This window comes from Ictidomys tridecemlineatus, chromosome X, assembly GCF_052094955.1.
Source record: "Ictidomys tridecemlineatus isolate mIctTri1 chromosome X, mIctTri1.hap1, whole genome shotgun sequence".
NCBI lineage: Eukaryota > Metazoa > Chordata > Mammalia > Rodentia > Sciuridae > Ictidomys > Ictidomys tridecemlineatus.
Genome location: NC_135493.1, coordinates 77161159 through 77180587, shown reverse-complemented (window position 1 = coordinate 77180587; position 19429 = coordinate 77161159). Strand labels below are relative to the sequence as shown.

The 19429-nt window shown below is 37.2% G+C and overlaps 1 protein-coding gene across 9 annotated transcripts in view; it reads left to right on the top strand.

Moving 5' to 3' along the window:
• Rlim (ring finger protein, LIM domain interacting) overlaps positions 1 to 19429 on the top strand; it is a 55975-nt gene that overhangs the window by 13731 nt on the left and 22815 nt on the right. For 8 of the 9 annotated variants that reach the window (XR_013431800.1, XR_013431798.1, XR_013431799.1 and 5 more), the window contains 3 exons: positions 7992 to 8184; positions 9448 to 9531; positions 10686 to 13722. Coding sequence is in view for 1 of the 9 variants with exons in the window: in XM_005337482.5 (XP_005337539.2) it covers positions 8016 to 8184; positions 9448 to 9531; positions 10686 to 12259 (1827 nt within the window). In the remaining 8 variants the exon portion in view is untranslated. Of the gene's footprint in view, positions 1 to 7991; positions 8185 to 9447; positions 9532 to 10685; positions 17531 to 19429 lie in introns of those variants that run through there. The other variant, XM_005337482.5, reaches the window with a different exon arrangement.

The following is a 19429-nucleotide window of genomic DNA, read 5'->3' as shown; positions in this document are numbered from 1 at the left end:
TCCCAAGTTGCTGGGATTATAGGCATGCACCACTGAGCCTGGACCCTGAGTCCTTTTTTATTTCCTTATAGTGAGAATTGAACTCAGGGCCTCGGGCATGCTAGGCAAGTACCCTACCACTGAGCCACATCCCTAGCCCTTTATTTTGAGACAGGTTCTGCCTAGGCTGGCCTGTAATTTATGATCTTCCTGCCTCAGCCTCCTCTGTAGCGGAGATTACAGGTGTGTGCCACCAAGTCTGGCCGGTGCTCTCTTTTATGTTATACCTCCCAATATTTGAAGATAATTGTGTCCTTTTTTTAGACTCTCTTTAGGATAATCATCTCCAGGTAATTAAGCCATTTATATATTTTATTTTTTGAGACTGGGATAAGACATCTTGTGTTGCCCAGGCTGGGCTTGAACTCAGTTCTCCTCCCACCTCAGCTTCCTGAGTGGCTGGGATTACAGGCCTATACTCCAGTGCTTGACCTGCCATTTCTTTTGTTTATAGGTTTTTCACCATCTTGGTCATTCTAGACTTGCTTGTGTTTGTCATTTTCCTTTTGGAGATATTTTTAAAATGTCACAGGTAGTCTAAACAGCAGGTTTCAATGGGGCTGTTACCTGCTTTTATTTGAACACTGCAGTATATGAAAGCAACTTGTGACTCTGTTAGTTACTTAGCAGCCAGGTCAAACAGGCTTTTTTATTGAGTTTGTGGTAGGTAAGAACTTTTGAGTTCTTTTTCATGTGAACTGCCAAGACAGGTTCTTCCCCTACTCTTTACTTTTGCTATGAGTTATTTTAGCCTGCTCACTCTTAATAAAAGTGTGCAAAGTGGGACATATATCATCACTGTGTCATTTTATTTTAGCCCATAGTTCACTATGAATTCAGAATATTACTTATGTACATCTGTTAACTCCCAACTTTGAGTTGTTTTTGTATTTGGTGAGAATGTCTTTAACTGGTTCGTCCAAATGGTGATTAAATTTTTGGTCCAGGGAGATACCGGGGATTGAACTCAAGGGCACTCGACCACAGAGCCACATCCCCAGCCCTATTTTTTATTTAGAGACAGGGTCTCACTGAGGTGCTTAGCACCTCACCATTGCTGAGGCTGACTTTGAACTCATGATCCTCCAGCTTCAGGCTCCCGGGCTGCTGGGATTACAGGTGTGCACCACCGCACCCGTCTCAAATGGTTCATTTTTAAATGCTAAGTTTATAGGGTGATTTGCAGGTTAACACTGCTCCATAATTTTTTTTATTTTCAGTATTGGGGATTGAGCCCTGGGCCCTTGGCACATGCTAGGCAAGTGCTCTATCACAGAGCTACATCTCCAACTCTTTATTTTGAGACAGGGTCTCACTAAGTTTCCCAGGCTAAACTCAAGCTTGTTTTCCTTCTGCCTCAGCTTCCTGAGTAGCCAGGATTATAGGCATGCACCACCATGCCTGGCTTGCTTCTTAATCTTTGAGGGTAGTATATTAACAGCCGTGAATCTATTAAACTGAATTATCATCAAGCTCCTTCCTTCAGTGTGATTCTAGGTTCAGCATCAGCATATTAACAGTCATGAATCTATTAAACTGAATTATCATCAAGCTCCTTCCTTTAGTGTTATTCTAGGTTCAGCATCAGCATCACCATCACCTGGTGGCTTATTAGTAATGCAGATTCTCAGGTCTCATTCTACTGAATCAAAATCTCTATTTTAACAAGATTTTCAGATCTTTCACATGTATGCTGAAGTTTAAGAAGTACTGGGCTAGCCTATGTTTTTCCATCATGATAGGAAGAGAAACTCCATATCCTGTGCAGAAAACAAATCAGTAAGTTAGCATTATTACCCTATAGAATTAAATGTGGAATTTCAAAAATACTCATGTCTGTCTGACCCAGAGAAATATTCCCAGGTGAATCTAATGTGCAAGCCAAAGTTGAGAACTCCCTATGTAAAGCCAATAAGAATTTGGCAGTGAATTCCACCTCTGGTGGACATGTTTTCTTCTTCTACATGTTAGCAGTATATCTGATAGTCTGTTGCAGAATTGTGTGTGTGTGTGTGTATGTGTTTTCTTGGGATTGACCCCAGGGCCTTGCACATACTAGGCAAGTGCTCTATCACTGAATTGCATTCCCAGCTGTCCCCTAAGTTTGTTGTTACATTTTACTGTGCTATCATTTCTAGACTTTACCTTTTATGAAGATTGAATAATTTTTTAAAAGATATTAGATAATCTTTTTTAGCATTTATTTTTTAGTTGTAGGTGGACACAGTGCCTTTATTTCACTTATTTACTTTTATGCAGTGCTAGGAATCGAACCCAGTGCTTCATGCATTCTAGGTGAGCATTCTTCCTCTGAGCCACAACCCCAGCCCCCCATTTTTTTTTATTTTTTATTTGCAGTTTTTAGATATACATGACAGTAGGGTGTCTTTTGACGTATTGCACATACTCTGTTCTTAATATCTTTTCTCAAGGGAACCTTTTTTTTTTAAAGAGAGAATTTTTTAATATTTATTTTTTAGTTTTCAGCGGACACAACATCTTTGTTTGTATGTGGTGCTGAGGCTTGAACCCGGGGCACATGCATGCCAGGCGAGCGCGCTACCGCTTGAGCCACATCCCCAGCCCGCCCCCATTTTTAATATATATTTTTTTAGTTCTCAATGGGCTTTTATTGTTGTTTATTTATATGCAGTGCTAAGAATCAAACCCAGTACCTCATGCATGGGAGGCAAGCACTCTACCACTTAGCTACAACTCCAGCCCCAGAAGATTGAATCATTTTTAAAGCTAGTGTTTTACCATCTTCATGATATTGTAAAGATTTTTGTTGTTAGGAATTATACGTGTTTTTGAGGTACTGGGCATAGAAACCAGGGATGCTCTACCACTGAACTATATCCCAGGTCCATTTATTTATTTATTTGTTTGTTTTGAGAGGGGGTCTTGCTAAAGTTGCCAAGGCTGACCTCAAACTTGTGGTCCTTCTGCCTCAGTCTTCAAGTTCCTGGGATTACAGGCATGCACCATCACATCCAGCACAAGTTATGCATTCTTCTTGGCTCTGAATTCTCTGAGAAGTTTGTTTTTTTTTCCATTCTTTAAATTAGAAGGTAATTCTCCTTGTTGAAAAAAAATAGAAGCTGAGTGGCCTTACCTTCCATCTTCTCAGTATAGTCAGTCCCTCCTATGCTTAGTATAAGACCCCTTTCTTGTTTCAGATACTGTTTTTGAATCTTCTTCACATGTTCGCAAGTTTCTATTCCTTCTGGGCTTTAATCTTCTTGATGCTATCTTAAGGCTTAGTGCCACTGTTGTTAATTGTCCTTGGCATATGAGTTTTCTGTTATCTGTGGTTCATGTCCTTGAAGTGTCAGAACTTATCAGATGTTTTTACCTTCCTTGGAAAAATTTATATTTTTAATCAATTTTTTTGTGATATTGAATCCAGGGCCTCAGCATGTTAGACAAATGTTCTAGTATGGAGCTGTACCTCTAGACTAGAAGATTTGTGTTTTTAAAGCTTATTAATCATCTTTTTTTTTTTTTTTTTTTTTTTTTTTTTTTTTTGCTATTGAGGATTGAACTTTAACACCGAGCTACATCCCCAGTCTTTTTTTTTTTTTTTTTTTTTGTACTGGGGATTGAACTCAGGGGTACTGGACCACTGAGTGACAATCCCAGCCTTATTTTGTATTTTATTTAGAGACAGGGTCTCACTGAGTTGCTTATCACCTTGCTATTGCTGAGATTGGCTTTGAACTAGTGATCCTCCTGCCTCAGCCTCCCAAGTCGATGGGATTACAGGCAAGTGCCACCATGCCTGGCCCAGTCCTAATTTTTTTATTTTGGCATAGTATCTCACTAAATTTCTGAGACCAACCTCAAACTTGCAATACTCCTGCCTTAGTCTCCCAAGTTGCTGGGATTACAGCTGTGTGTCTCAATGCACAGCAAAGCCTATTAATCCTAGAATTATTTTCAGAATTATTTACTCTTCCTTCACAAGTGGGTCTTGTCCTATCATGTTATTGGCATTCAAAATATTAATTGCTTTAAGGAACATGCACTAAATGTTAATGGTGGTTTTCTTTTGGTTTGAGGTATTACAGCTGGAGTTACTTTTTCCTTTGTGCCTCTCTGCACTTTAAACAAATCAGTTGCTTTTGCTTTTGCTATTCCCATTAGTAAATTGTGGGGGGAAAATGGCTTTTTTTGTTTTGTTTTTAGTGCTTGAGCCACATAATTTATATGGGTGTTTATTTAAGCTGATTTTCCTAGTCTTCCCCAAAAGTTTCAAGTTATAAAGATAGCATTTGTCAGAAATTTCTATTGTTTAGTCTTAATCAAAATTAAGGAATCTTACTTATGGGATTAGGGAACTCTTACCAAAAATATTATGGTCTACTCCCTCCATTTCTTCAACATACTTTTATTTGTTTAAATAATGTTAGGATATTTACAAGAACAATGATCTAAGGAAAATAAAATGTAAATCTAGGTGTGCCCATGTCTAGACTAAATTTTCCTTAGGCTCAGCAAGCAGGCAGTCCGACAAGATAAGCTTCTTAACGTTTATATCTGGAAAAGGGTTTTTAAAGAATTTTTCTCTTTAGAATGGATTTGTAAATGTTCTGGTACTTCAAATGTTGTGTGTAGGTATGCAGGGGGTTAAATCTTAGTACCAATATAGACTTGGTCTTTTCCCCACAAACCAAATTTCATATTGTCCTTGTCTGTTGGGGCTACTGTAATACAATATCATATACTGGGTGGCTTATGAACAACAGAAATTTATTTCTTACAGTTTTGGAGGCTGGAAAGTCGGAATCAAGGGAGTGGCAAATTTGTTTTTTCTTGAGGGCTGACTTTTATCCTCTTTGGTTTAAGGGGCAAGGCGGCTCTCTGGGGCCTCTTCTAAAGTGCACTAATCCATTCATGGGGGTTCCATTCTCACAACCTAGTACTTTTCCCGAAGGTCTCACTTCCCGATACCTTGAGGGTTAGTATTTCAGCATGTGGATTTTAGGAGACAGAAGTAAAATTTTCACCAAAAATTTTCTTTTTGTTACCAGGGATTTAACCCTGAGATATAACCCAGAGATACTGAGCCACATCCCCAATACTTTTTTATTTTTTGAGACAGGATCTTGCTAATTTGCTGAGGCTGATCTCGAACTTGCAGTCCTCCTGTCATAGCCTCCCAAGTTGCTGGGATTACAAGCGTACACCACCATGCCCAGCAAAGTTTTTATTTTTTGAGACAGGGTCTCACTAATTTGCACAGGCTGGCCTCTAACATTTAATCCTCCTGCCTCAACTTCCTGAGTCACTGGGACTACAGGTGTGAGTCACTATGCCTGGCAAAGAGAACTGTAAATTGGTTTTATTTTTTATGGTACTGATGATTGAACCCAAAGCTTCCCACATATGAGGCAAACACTCTACCACTGAGCATAACACCCTCCCCATAAGCATATGATTTTAATGAAGCATGCTCATCTCTTGGAGGAGGCATTTTCAGAATTTTGATATAGCTTCTTTTGAATTTCATCTTTTAGTATCACATACAGCACAGTTAGTATTTCCAATTGAATGTTACATAGAAGCTCCTCAGTTGCATGGATAAATGGATTTTGAAATAAGGAAATTTACATTTACATTAAGGTCCAAACACCACTTCTGAAATTATAGTTTGAGTTCTAAAAATAAATCTGTAAATTTGTATGGGAATAGAGCTCTTGTTTCTCTGACAGCAGGTACATAGAGCAACTTGACATTATTTGTGTTGCCAGTGCTAGTTATTATTGGATTGATTAGTATTGGTTTTTAATATAAACATTGTTTGCCTTATTATTCATTAAGAAACATTATCAAGTCTACAGCAAAAGCTAATTTCCCAAGCCATTCATTGTTTGAAAGTAGTAATTGAGTGGTTTCCTTCTCATTCAGAAAAAGAATTCAGTCTTTTCCCTAAGTACAACAAATCAAGAAAGTTTACCTATGTTAAGCCATCAGAATGCCACATGATAGAGCAAGTGTAGATTTCTGACAGAAAATTCATAGAACTGAGGATGGTTAAGTTCACAGAAGTGAGATTCACCATTGATGCCACTTGGTTCAATAACATGATGAATTCAAATATTTTCTGCATAGTATCTGCAGAATAACCACATACTTTAAACGCCTTACATTTTTGTAGGCTTTATAAAATTGTCCAACAAGGTCATTTTCCACTCTATACATACTTTTATCATTTCAGTTGTAACATGTCTTAGTGGATCTGCTTCAGGTTGTGCTGAATTGTTTTCTCAACTTCCTTAAAAAAAATATTCTCACAGTTTCATGCAGACTATTCATAGGGGTTACTTCTGCACTTAGTTCAAACTCCTTAAATAATCAACACTTGACTCCTTGAGTAAACAGCAACTGAATATTATCAGTTATATTTGTCAACTAATCAGTAGCTAAGGAAAACCACTTCATCATTTGCATGAATATTCAATTGATTAGTGATATGACTTTCATTATCTTTGACTTTTTGTACAAGTACATTCCTGAAAAGACAAATACATTGTTATTTGTTTGGGGTTTTGTTGTTGTTGTTGGGGGTTTTTTGGTGCTTGGAATTGAACATACATGCACTCTACTATTGAGCTACCACACCAGCCCCTTTTTGAGACAAGGTTTCACTAAGTTGTTGAGACTGGCCTCAAACTTGCAGTCCTCCTGCCTTATCCTCCTGAGTCACTGAGATTACAGGAATGTACCACCATGCCCAACTAAAAAGCTAATATTCGTAAATTTTCTCTGGACAGACTTCTGCTCTCAAAACAATTCCATTTATCACTGATAAATGGCTTTCCCTGATTAGGCAAAAATGAGTCATTTGTGAACTTACTTTAGTTGAAGGTTCGTTTTCATTTTTTTAATATTTTGAATGAAATACTTCATTTTTCAATTTTCTGATCTTTTAAGACTAGCTTTTCTGTGAACTGAGAGTATAACAAGTGTTTAGTCTAATAATATCAAGTGTATACTGTATTACATTAGCACATCTATATTGTCTGTGCAATCTTTATCATGTGATGAAAATAATCTGATGTTCCTTTAAGCATGCCATGCAAAGTCCTTTTTTCTTTCATTTGACATGATGAATTTAGTAATTTCAAAAATGTCACATTATGGCAATACACATGACAGCTGAAATACTATCAAGTTTTAACTGCATCATGGCAGCTTACAGTGCACAAAGCAGCAGTGGAAAGCAGTGAGAGTGCCACTTACAGTCTCTCACAACTGCTCAACTCTGCCATTACACCCCAAAAGCAGCCATAGGCAGTATGTAAATGAATGTAATGGCTTTGTTCCAATAAAATTTTATGAACATTGAAATGTGAGTTTCATATGACTTTTACATATCACAAAATATCCTAATTTTTAATCCTTTAAAAATGTAAAACCTGGAGATAAGTAGTTCTTTGGTGGAGTGCATTCATACAAGACTCTAGGTTCAATCCCCAGCACCCCCTCCCACCAAATGTGAAAGCCATTCTTGGATTGCAAAGGAATAGAAATAGGCAATGTGACTGGATTTGGCCCAATGGCTGTAGTTTTCCAAATTCTGACCTAGTGTTCCTAGTATTACAGTGATTTTTCTGGAGGGTTTATGTTTTACAGTTTTATTTATTTGAGTCTTAAAATCCACATCTTGACCTACATTCTGGATTTTCACATAATGAAAAGTGTCTTAAGCCAGGTGCCGTGGTGCACAGGAGGATTGCAAGTTGAAAGCCAGCCTCAACAACATAGTGAGGCCCTAAGCAACTTAGCAAGACTCTGTCTCTAAATTTAAAAATATAAAAAGGGCTGGGGATGTTGCTCAGTGGTTAAGCATCCCTGGCTTCAATCCCTGGTACCAAAAAAAAAAAAAAGGTATCTTAACAGTATACATAATGACCTGTTTTTAAGATTGGTCTCCTTTCTCCTTTTAGATAATTTTCCACTTGTTCATCAAGATGGAAAACTCGGATTCTAACGATAAAGGAAGTGGTGATCAATCTGCAGCACAGCGCAGAAGTCAGATGGACCGATTGGATCGAGAAGAAGCTTTCTATCAGTTTGTAAATAACCTGAGTGAAGAAGATTATAGGCTTATGAGAGATAACAATTTGCTAGGCACCCCAGGTATGCTGCATGTAATTTAAGGATTTATATATGTAAATTGCTGGTTGTAAAAGTCTTGTTTCTTTAGTCATTATGAAAAAATGATTAATACAAGGAATATAGAATTGCATTTACTGCTGTACTTTTACTTGATTTATTCATTTCTATTTGGAAATCCTGTCAGAAATTTTAAAGTTATAAATTATGAATTTTTAGCAAAATGAATCAAAAAAGGAGCTGGATAATCTCTTTGTTCTTAGTTAGCTTTCTTTAACTTTTTGAAATGGGTCCAAGTGTGAAATAGATAATGGAAACTTTAGTTCCTGGGACAGACCTTTATTTTGTCATCTCCCATTCTCCAAATATGTCCTAGATATAATCCTATAGAGTTAGTCATGGGTAAAATAGCAGTTAGAACTTTTGGTTATTCTCTCTCATTTGACCCTGGCTAAAACTCAGCATCTCTCTTCCTCCTATTTCTATTTCTACTACACTTTAGGTGGTTGCATGTTTTGAAAGGTAAGGGTTTAAGCAGGATTTTTAAGAGGGAGTGTGTTCACTAACTCAGGAAGCTAAAGCAGGAGGATTACAAGTTCAAGGCCAGCCTGGGCAACTTATTGAGACTCTGTCTCATAATAAATTTTTTTAAAGGGTTAAGGACATAGTTCAGTTGTATAATGCTTGCCTAGAATGTGCAAAGCCCTGGGTTTTGATCACTAGTACCACAAAAAATAGACTTGTGGGGGTTGCATTTTGAGCCAACAGTATCAGACTTCAGTCAAGAATGCCTTAGTTGGAGCTCTGGCCCTGCTGTTACTTGGTGTATCTTCTGGCAAGTCAATCTCTCTCTCAGTCTGTTTTCTCATTTTAAAATGAAGATAACAATATCTACTTCCCAAAATTGCAATTTTAAAAAATTAGATATTATATGCAAAAGTATTTTAAAAATTAGAGATTTTGTATATGTATGTGTACATGCTGGGGATTGAAGCCAGGGCCTTGAGAATACTGAGCATTTGGTTCTAATAGTGAGCTACATCCCGGTTTTCACCTCAGATATTTAAGAATCTGTAGTTTTCTTTTTTAAAAAATTTTTATAGGTTTTTTATATGCTCTTAAGTATTTTAAACATAATATTTTTCTTATAATTTTCATGTGTCAAATCACCATTGGGCACTGATGAAGTATTTATTCCCCTAAGCTTATTTTTGCCCTATGATGTTTTGCTTGTTGTAAGAGTCACTAATATTTTATTTGTAATTTGGAAAATATTTAAACTTTCAGGTGAAAGTACTGAGGAAGAGTTGCTAAGAAGACTACAACAAATTAAGGAGGGTCCACCACCCCAAAACGCAGATGAAAATAGAGGTATATTTTGCTTTGGGAGGTGGGTAGGGAATGGAATAAGAACTTCATAATAGTAAATGTCAGACAAAGATTATCCAGAAATGGCACAAATTAATTTGGTGCTAAGTAACTGCTCATAAAAAGAGAAGTGGCATTTTCTTGATATTTAGTGAGAATGTCAACATGGTTTTTTTTCTGCCTCACCTTTGGGTTGTTTGCATTAATTGGGACACAGTGAGGAATGGCCTATTTAAAATGTGATTCCTTTTTCCTCTTGGTTTTCCACGGCCATTGAAATTTCTCTCTACTTAATTTCTTATTTATAAATATATGGCTTTCTCACAAGCAATATGAAATGTCTGTCCCAGTGGTTCTCAATAAGGTGTAATTTTGCCCCCCTCAGGGGAGTATTGGGAATGTCTAGATACATTTTTGGTTGACACAATACAGAGTTTCTATCAGCATCTAGCAGGTAAAGATGAGCAAGTATGTAGCCAAACATCCTGATATCCTATAATACACAGTATAGTTCCCAGAATTAATTGGCTTAAAATGTCAGGAGTGCCACTGCCAATAAATCCTGCTGTAACCTCAGGTTTGGTGTTTCCCTCCCAATATGAAGTAGGGAATTTGACTATGACACTTAAGCTAAGAGCCTAGAAGTCATGTAGACTGATGAAAGTTTGACAGAAATAAAATTTGTACCTAAATACTACCATTGATGTTTTGACAGTGGATTGAGAAAATGTTGCCTTCTGTCAGTCCCACAGTGTGTATCATGAAATACTGAAAATAGACTTCCTCCAGGTCCCCTTTAAAGATAAAAGTAATTTTCTGGGCTGGGATTATACCTCAGTTGGTAGAATGTTTGCCTCGCATGCACAAAAGCCATTCAATCCCCAGCACCACACACACACACACACACACACACACACACACTCACAAAAGTAATTTTCTAAATTTCTCTAGGGATTAGCTTACTGTTTTCAAATACAATTGAATTTCTCCTACCTTTTACTTGCAAATCTATGTGGTAAAGGTTATAAAAATCTACAAATGTGAAAATTGGTCATAATATTTAAGTTCTTTAGTACAAAGTTACAGAGTGCTATTATGTAATTGTCCTAATTTTAGTAGTTCCTTTTCTCCCTCTCCCTACCCTTTGTTTTAAACAGGTGGAGGAGACTCTTCAGATGATGTGTCTAATGGTGACTCTATAATAGATTGGCTGAACTCTGTCAGACAAACTGGAAATACGACAAGAAGTGGGCAAAGAGGAAACCAGTCTTGGAGAGCAGTGAGCCGGACTAATCCAAACAGTGGTGATTTCAGATTCAGTTTAGAGATAAATGTTAACCGTAATAATGGGAGCCAAAACCCAGAGAATGAAAATGAGCCATCTGTGAGGCGTTCTAGTGGAGAAAATATGGAAAACAGTAGCCAAAGGCAAGTGGAAAATGCACGATCTGAATCAGCATCTGCAAGACCATCTAGGTCTGAACGAAATTCAACTGAAGCATTAACAGGAGAAGCTCCACCTCCTAGAGGTCAAAGACGGGCAAGAAGCAGGAGCCCAGACCATCGGAGAACCAGAGCAAGAGCTGAAAGAAGTAGATCACCCCTTCATCCAATGAGTGAAATTCCAAGAAGATCTCATCATAATATCTCATCTCAGACTTTTGAGCACCCTTTAGTAAATGAGACAGAGGGAAGTTCTAGAACCCGGCACCATGTAACATTGAGACAGCAAATAACTGGACCTGAGTTGCTAAGTAGAGGTCTTTTTGCAGCTTCTGGAACAAGAAATGCCTCTCAAGGAGCTAGTTCTTCAGATACAGCTGGCACTGGTGAATCTACAGGATCAGGACAGAGACCTCCAACCATAGTCCTTGATCTTCAAGTAAGAAGAGTTCGTCCTGGAGAATATCGCCAGAGAGATAGTATAGCTAGCAGAACTCGGTCGAGGTCTCAGACACCAAACAATACGGTCACTTATGAAAGTGAGCGAGGAGGTTTCAGGCGCACGTTTTCACGTTCTGAGCGGGCAGGTGTGAGAACCTATGTCAGTACCATCAGGATTCCCATTCGTAGAATCTTAAATACTGGTTTAAGTGAGACTACATCTGTTGCAATTCAGACCATGTTAAGGCAGATAATGACAGGTTTTGGTGAGCTAAGCTACTTTATGTATAGTGATAGTGATTCAGAGCCTAGTGGCTCCGTCCCAAGTGGAAATATGGAAAGAGCAGAGTCACGGAATGGAAGAGGGGGTTCTGGTGGTGGTAGCAGTTCTGGTTCCAGTTCAAGTTCCAGCCCTAGTTCCAGTTCTAGTGGTGAAAGTTCAGAAACTAGCTCAGAGGTATTTGAAGGCAGTAATGAAGGAAGCTCATCAGGTGTCAGGCGAGAGGGCCGACATAGGGCCCCAGTCACTTTTGATGAAAGTGGCTCTTTGCCTTTCCTTAGTCTGGCTCAGTTTTTCCTCTTAAATGAGGATGATGATGATCAACCTAGAGGACTCACCAAAGAACAGATTGACAACTTGGCAATGAGAAGTTTTGGTGAAAACGATGCATTAAAAACCTGTAGTGTTTGCATTACAGAATATACAGAAGGCAACAAACTTCGTAAACTACCTTGTTCCCATGAGTACCATGTCCACTGCATCGATCGCTGGTTATCTGAAAATTCTACCTGTCCTATTTGTCGCAGAGCAGTCTTAGCTTCTGGTAACAGAGAAAGTGTTGTGTAATTAAGATCTGAACTCTCAGCTATGTAGCTGATATAGTGATGGGCAAATAGGAATCACTTGCTTTATGTCCACTTTTTGAGTGGTGCTTAAATGTAAAGGAACAACCTGAATTGAGTCATTGCTTTCTGAAGGAATCATATCCTTTTTCCAGTTTCTGTTTGAGAATGAGATATTTAAAAAGCAATGTTTTAGGATCTAAAAATCTGACTTCAGTACCAGTTGAATCAATAGCTTTTCTGTTACTGATGATTTATCATGTATACTTGTCAGTTTCCCTTTGTTATTTTAAAAGATCTGCCTTAGCAATGGCTCCTGTCTGTTTCTTGTTGACCTTTAACATTTCCCATGCTGTAGGAGAGAGGGGTGAAGGAAATTCCCAGTTAAGACTAAGTTACAGTATGTGTTTCATAAGTAATTACTTAAAGCTATACCATTCCCAGTTTAGTTGACACAAATTCAGTCACATTCTGAATATTGTTTGTTCACCTTTCAGACTAGTTGATACTGGACATGTCAGTGTAAATAACACTAAAGTTAGGATCTTCTAAGTGTATAATTGTCTCCTAAGCCCATCACTGTGGCACACTGTAGAGTGAGCTTATAGTTTAATTGAGATATTTATCTTGTGGAAATATTAAAAAGCCTATGCTTGTGTAAGTGAAAAAAATCACGTTCATTTGTTTAAAAATGTAAAGCTATTTTGTAGAGGCTCAGTACTTTTCCAATGCACTGTTGTATTAATGCATTAAAAATTGTAAAGTACCATGCTTAGAAATGAGAAAACTGCTTTTTGTGAGCCAACATAGTTAAAAAACACACCAAACAAAGTACGAAGCTGCTTTTGTAAGTGTGTAGATGTCAAGAGCAGAACATATCTATAATATTTAATGTATGTGAACAGCTACTGTGACATGAAAAGGAAAGGACCGTGCAGAATTAAACTACATTAAAGACCAATGGAAATCACATATTAACTTGGATTTAGGCAGGAAGTGAAAGATGGAAGTAAAGAAAACTGCTCTGAAGAATTTGAAGTGTTCATGAAGACAGTAATATGCAGACACAAACTGGTTATATGCTGTGAGAGCAGCAGCAGCTTGTCCCTGTGTTCTACTTGAATAGATGAAGCAGAAGACCAGCAAATTTGGCAGAGCTTTCTTTGGTTTATGAAAAATGAACCACTACCACCTAACACAAGTTAAATTGATGTTTTTACAAGTCTGCTCCTCAAAAATAAAAAGGTGGAGGAAAGAGACTATAAACCACTTTTAGCATAAGAATTGCAGTTGGTACAGATGTGTGTGCTAAAAGGAAAGTCTCGAATTTGCTTGTTTTCAAGATTTGTCCTGTAAGGTACTAGTACACACTTGTTAATATTTCATTATTATCTCTCTAGCACAGATCTAACATGTCACATTTAAAGACCTGTTGAAGAATTAAGGAATTTTCATCCTTTGTTGAAAGTGAGTCATGTTGGGTTATTTGAAATTAAATTTTAATTGTGCTGCCCATATCTGAAGATGAGATTGCTGGCTCACTATCTATGGACATGCACTTTATGTTGTTTTCTTACTAGTAAGAATAGTTTTGATAACCCCAGTACACTTGCCTAATTTCTCTTTTGAGACCAATTGAGGTTAGGATTAGTCTGGCTATGGAACAGATACTTGTTTTTCTGGGAATAGCAGGCCAGAAGAGGGACTGAACACATCCTTGGCCTTAAACAAAATTAGCTAACTACCCAGAAATATTCAAATACTGTATGAAATAAACAAAAGTCTGCTTTTGGAATTACCTGGCTACCTTCACCGTTATCACCTAAGCTGTAGAGATTATTTCAAAACTCATTCTTTCATGTTTTCTTCTGGCTTTCAATCCTACCTAAGTATCAAGGAAATTAACTTGTGTAAATATGGTAGTTGTTTACTAAGGATATGTACTGCTCTTGCAAGGAAATAATGTCCAAACAAAGCTTCACTTATTTTTTTTAATATAAGCAGATTTCACTGTTTATGGCGCTTATGTAATACATTTTATCTTTTTAAAAAATGTCCATGTAAAAGTAAGGATTCCTTTATATTTGTGAGCCTCCTTGTCTCCTTCCCTTAAGGGTATAATCAGTGGTTTTCATATCTGCAGGGTAGTACTGATTGGCTAAAAACAAGTCCATTTTCTTCTTGATATAAAATATTCCATTAACATAGGGGTGGTCATTTTAAATAGTTTTTAAAACAACTGCAGCACGTTCTAAGCATAAAAAGAGTTATTGGCAACAGGTACCTCCCTAACTTCCCAAGACGTATTACTTATTTGTGAAGTATTAAAACTAAGAGGTAACTCAAGCAGAATGCTGGTCATGAATGTAGATGTTGAAGCTCTTCATAAACACTGGAAATAGAACTTTTTAAGTTTTTAGCCTTCGGTAGAATGCACATACTGGACATGTGCATGTGGACACCTTTTTCATTAGCACTCTTATCCATTGGACTGCATAGAATGAATACAAGTATTTTTTAGTGGAATTTGCTACTTAATTTTTTATTTTGCAAAGTCCATAACTAATATATGCTTACTAATGTTGTGGACATTGAAGACAAGGTCATTTGCAGGTGTCAGATGTACAATGGAGAACAAAAATCCTTTTTCCCCACCAGCATCCAAACACCTATACTTGAGAGAGCATTTTCTTGCAAAAGACTTTACATTTCATTTTGTATCTTTGCACTTTTTCTTTATTACAAAAAGGTCCTGTCTTTAAGACCTACTTTGAACTTCATGCAGTAGTAGGAACAAAAACAATGTTGGGAGATCACATTGTTCAAAGCATAGGGAAAAGTACTAAAATCTGAATTTCCTTGAATATTTCAGATTTTTTTAAATTCACTTAGTAGTGTGAAACATTTGCAGTGTTTTGTTTAACTCCAAGCAGCTGACAAGGTTGAGATTTACTAGTATCAGAAAACAAAATTGAATAAGTTTAGATTAAAAGTTTGCAGACTGTTTGTATCAGCACTAGAGTGGTGTTAATTTGGAACATTTGCTCTAAAAAGAACATATTAGTTACACTCAGTGGTGTTAATGGATGTGGGGACTGAGAAAACTGTTCACATTAGTGTTGGATTGTAAGTAATAATTGTACAGTTAATAAGAAAACCTTTTAACTCCAGCAGGTAATACACATAATCTTTAAGACCATGATTATTGGAATTCATCCAAACTTTAAGATAGGAAACTAACTGGTTAGCTCTAAGTATTACCTCAATATTTTCCCCCCTGGGAAAACATCCTTTCCGTGCCAAGTATTCTCTCCTAGTGTCAGTGTCTCTCATTTATCAAGGGTTATCACTTAGTATGCTTTGTATTTAATCACCTGCTTCCCAAGGGTCCACAATGTGAAATGGGTCAAGCATCAGCTATGATTTTCAGTCAGTTCCCAAAATACCTATGTGGTAGAGAAATACAGCAAAATGCCTCTTAAAAGGCCATTTTTACAGCTTACTAGAATACAGTGGCACCTTGTGGTGGTGGTGAACATTTTTAAAGATGGACATTTTTATCTGCCCCCTTTGTTCTTTTGTGAATGAAAATAATTTGCCTTATTTGATTTTTTTTTTGTAAATGTTTTACTTTACTGGCTTCCCTGTCAGATTTTTACCAGCATCAAGTACACAGAAGCCATGTTTTCAGGGCACTTTTATTTTTTACTAGTCTTGACTTTGCTAATTGCTACTTTCTGAAGTATTCTATACCTTAGCAATCCAAGAAGTTGATAAGGCACATGTTGAAGTGTCTGTTTTTCCTTTTTAGTGTAATTCTTCAGTATGTTTAATATTCAATAACAGTGTTGTAATTCATTGAGTTAACTAGTAAATTGTGTGCTTTTGAAAAAAACATTTGGAAATGTACCTTGATGAAACATGCTTCATTTGGAAAATGCAAGGTCTGAGGAACTAGTATTTGATTTTTAAATCAGTTTTAATAAGCAGCTAAAACCAGCTGTGAGTTCAGTATACCTGGCCTTTAAAATTTTTAGCATTCTGAAACAATTTTTTTCTTTAACTGGGCAGTTCTAAAATATTATCTAATACTCTCAATGAGTTAATATTTAAATCTACTTTGTATCTCAAAGTCTACAGCATAGAATTGTTTTGAGGGTGTTAGAACTCTCAAGGGATAAAGCAACAGTTTATCAGTTTTATGGTTTTTTCCATGTCTATATAGGTGTTTGGATTCAGATCTAAAAGAAACAGTCATACCATGCAACACTCAAAATTTCAATCAGATACTTGTTTTTGATGAGGATTTGTTTACTAAAAGTTCCACTTGGTTCTGGTGGTGGCTATCTTAAAGACTTGTAGTGAAAGTGAGCCCCATCATACATACCACTGTGCCTCATGACTCAGAGTTTCCTTGATCAGTTCCTCATCCTGCAGATTTACTCCATTACCAAGGTTTGGTTGAAGAACCAGCTGCCCAGCCTTAACTCTGTATTTAGTGCCCTGCTACTAACATTCTTCTAACTGGTTGATGTTTTAACTGTCCGATGTTTGGATTTTACCTCTTGATACAAGCTCCATTTGTCCCTGGTGCTGCTTTTAAAGATATAGGGCCATGTGATCAGGTATCAAGTTGAGTAGGTACGCAGTGGGCCTGGTTATATACCCGTGCCTGTTTTATCTTCTCCCAGGAAGAGCTGCTTTGGTATAGATGTTTACTTGGATTCACATAAAGAACTGGGCAGCAGTCTTGGAAAGTTTTCTGAAACCTATAAGAACCTGAAGGGATTTGGGGGGAACATTAATAAAGGCTGCCTTTATGTCTTTGAACATGAAGCACATAAATGTATGTTCTGTAAAGACTAAAGTGATTGTTGTACCAGGGCTTCCTGACCTCTGGGAGAGAGTTTCAAAAAATCAGAGAGGAGCACAAAGTGAAGTGAATTTGGTTGGGTGGTTTTATCTGGTTTCTCATTTTCTTTCAATTTAAAGCTGAACATAACACCCTTCTCCAATATGTATCCAGCAAACTCCTGGTTGGGAAGCCCTGTATTAAATTTTGAGAATGTACCCAGTTTTCTTATTTTTTTGTACAGTGCTTTACACCTGCTAAAAATTAACTTGTTTAATGCAAAACAAGACCTTGGAAGGTCAGTCATATTAAAGCTGGTTTGATTATTAATAGTTATCTTTTAGGAAGAAGCTTTTTCCCTATGTAAGATGTCATACTGCAGATTTAAAATATAGACTATCAATAAAATGCATGAAGTGATCATTTGTGCTTGATCATATCTCCTTGGGGCTTTCTTTAAAAGGGGGACTCTGATAAAGATTGTGTTGCTTCAAACCAATGTCAAGCAGACTTGATTTTTAGAATCAAGTGGAATAAGTGCAACCTGGATTTTTATTCCAACCTCACTGCTATGAGTGTAGGCAGGTACTGGTTTATATGATAAACTTCCATTTTATCTGTGTTGTATAGTCCAATGGCTTAATCTTTGGTAAAATAAAAGATTAAAGTATATTCCAATACAAGAATCCTGGGAAGATTTATGTAAATGACATTTTAAGTAGGTGCATCTTTGCTGTTCATCATTGCTCTGATTTCCCTTGCTTTGTCTTCATATATACAAAAATTTTCTAGGTGTGCATGAGTGCTTGTGCAGTTTGTTACCACCCCTGTCTCCAACCTCTTAAACATGTTGCCTAAACCACTAAGATTTCTTTGTTTCCAAGTAGGTCATCATATTCAGACACCTGGATAAGGCTTCCCTTGGCATCCATTTAGCCAATGGTGAATTTATTCTAGTTTCATTTCCTCTGGTGCCTACAGAGCTCTCTATCATTGGCATCAGAACTCAGTTCCTCAGGATAGTTTTGGTATTGTCAGCTCTTCACCTGTGACCTAGGGTTTAAGTTTTAGGTGGACACATACCTTTATTTTATATTTATGTGGTGCTGAGGATAGAATCCAGTGCCTTATGTATGCTAGGCAAGCGCTCTACCCTGAGGCACAACCCCAGCCCCTGTGACTTGGGTTTCTTCTTCTGTAACTCACAATTCTAAAAAAGTTTGCACTAGAACAATGTAAGATGCCCATACATAGGCATCTTTTTGAGGAAAAGTTGGTGAAAAGGACCCTGACACCTAAAACAGAATTTGATAAATTTGGGTGTATTATAAACTGCACTATATTTTTTTCGTTGGGTGCTGGAGATGGAATACAGGGCTTTATACATACTAATGATCATGTACTCTCACTGAACTATACTCCCAGCTCCTTAATGGAAATTTTCTTTTACTAGGGTCCAGTTTTTTTTAAGGTCTTGGAATTTGGTTAAGATTTAAATATAAAACCTTGCAGATGGATGACTAATAGCCACATGACAAATGGCTAAACTGGTCTATCAGGCTTTATGTTAAATACTATCAGTTATTTAACCTTCACAGTGAGGTGGAAGTTTACCACCCTGTTCCATAGGTGAAAGCTGAGATACGTATGTTTTTTCCACTCATATTAAATTCCAGAGTTTTTCTTCTTTGTGCCCTTAATCCTGCTACCATATGACCTTGTATTTCAATATTCCTTCCAAGCCCTAGGGTCAATTGTTCATGAGGTATGATTTCTTAGAATAAATGTCAGTTAGGGCTGGTTGTCCAAGGGACACTTAGAAGAGCAAATTATTCTGGGGAGGATTAAAGATTATAATGTGCTGGGCATAGTGGTGCATGCATGTAATCCCATCTCCTCCAGAGGCTGAGTTAGGAGGATCCCAAGTGCCAGGCCACCCTGTCTCAAAATATAAAAATTACTGGGGGTGCAACTCAGTGATGGAGTGACTCTAGATTTAATCCCTAGAACACACAAAAAATGTAAATTTTGGTAAATCACATAAGGCATTACAAAATACACATAAGCATTACAAATAATGGGAGTCTTCATCTTAGTAGGTTTAGTATCTTGGAATCAACTCTAGGACAAAAGGTATCAAAGGCTGGGTGTGGTGGCACATGCCTGTAATCCCAGCAACCAGAATGGGCAGAGCCAGGAGAATTGCAAATTAGCTAAGCCTTAGCAGTTTAGCAAGGTCCTGTCTCAAAAAAGGGCTGGGGATATAGTTCAGTGGTAAAATAACCCTGGATTCAGTCTCTAGTACCTTAAAAAAACAATTAT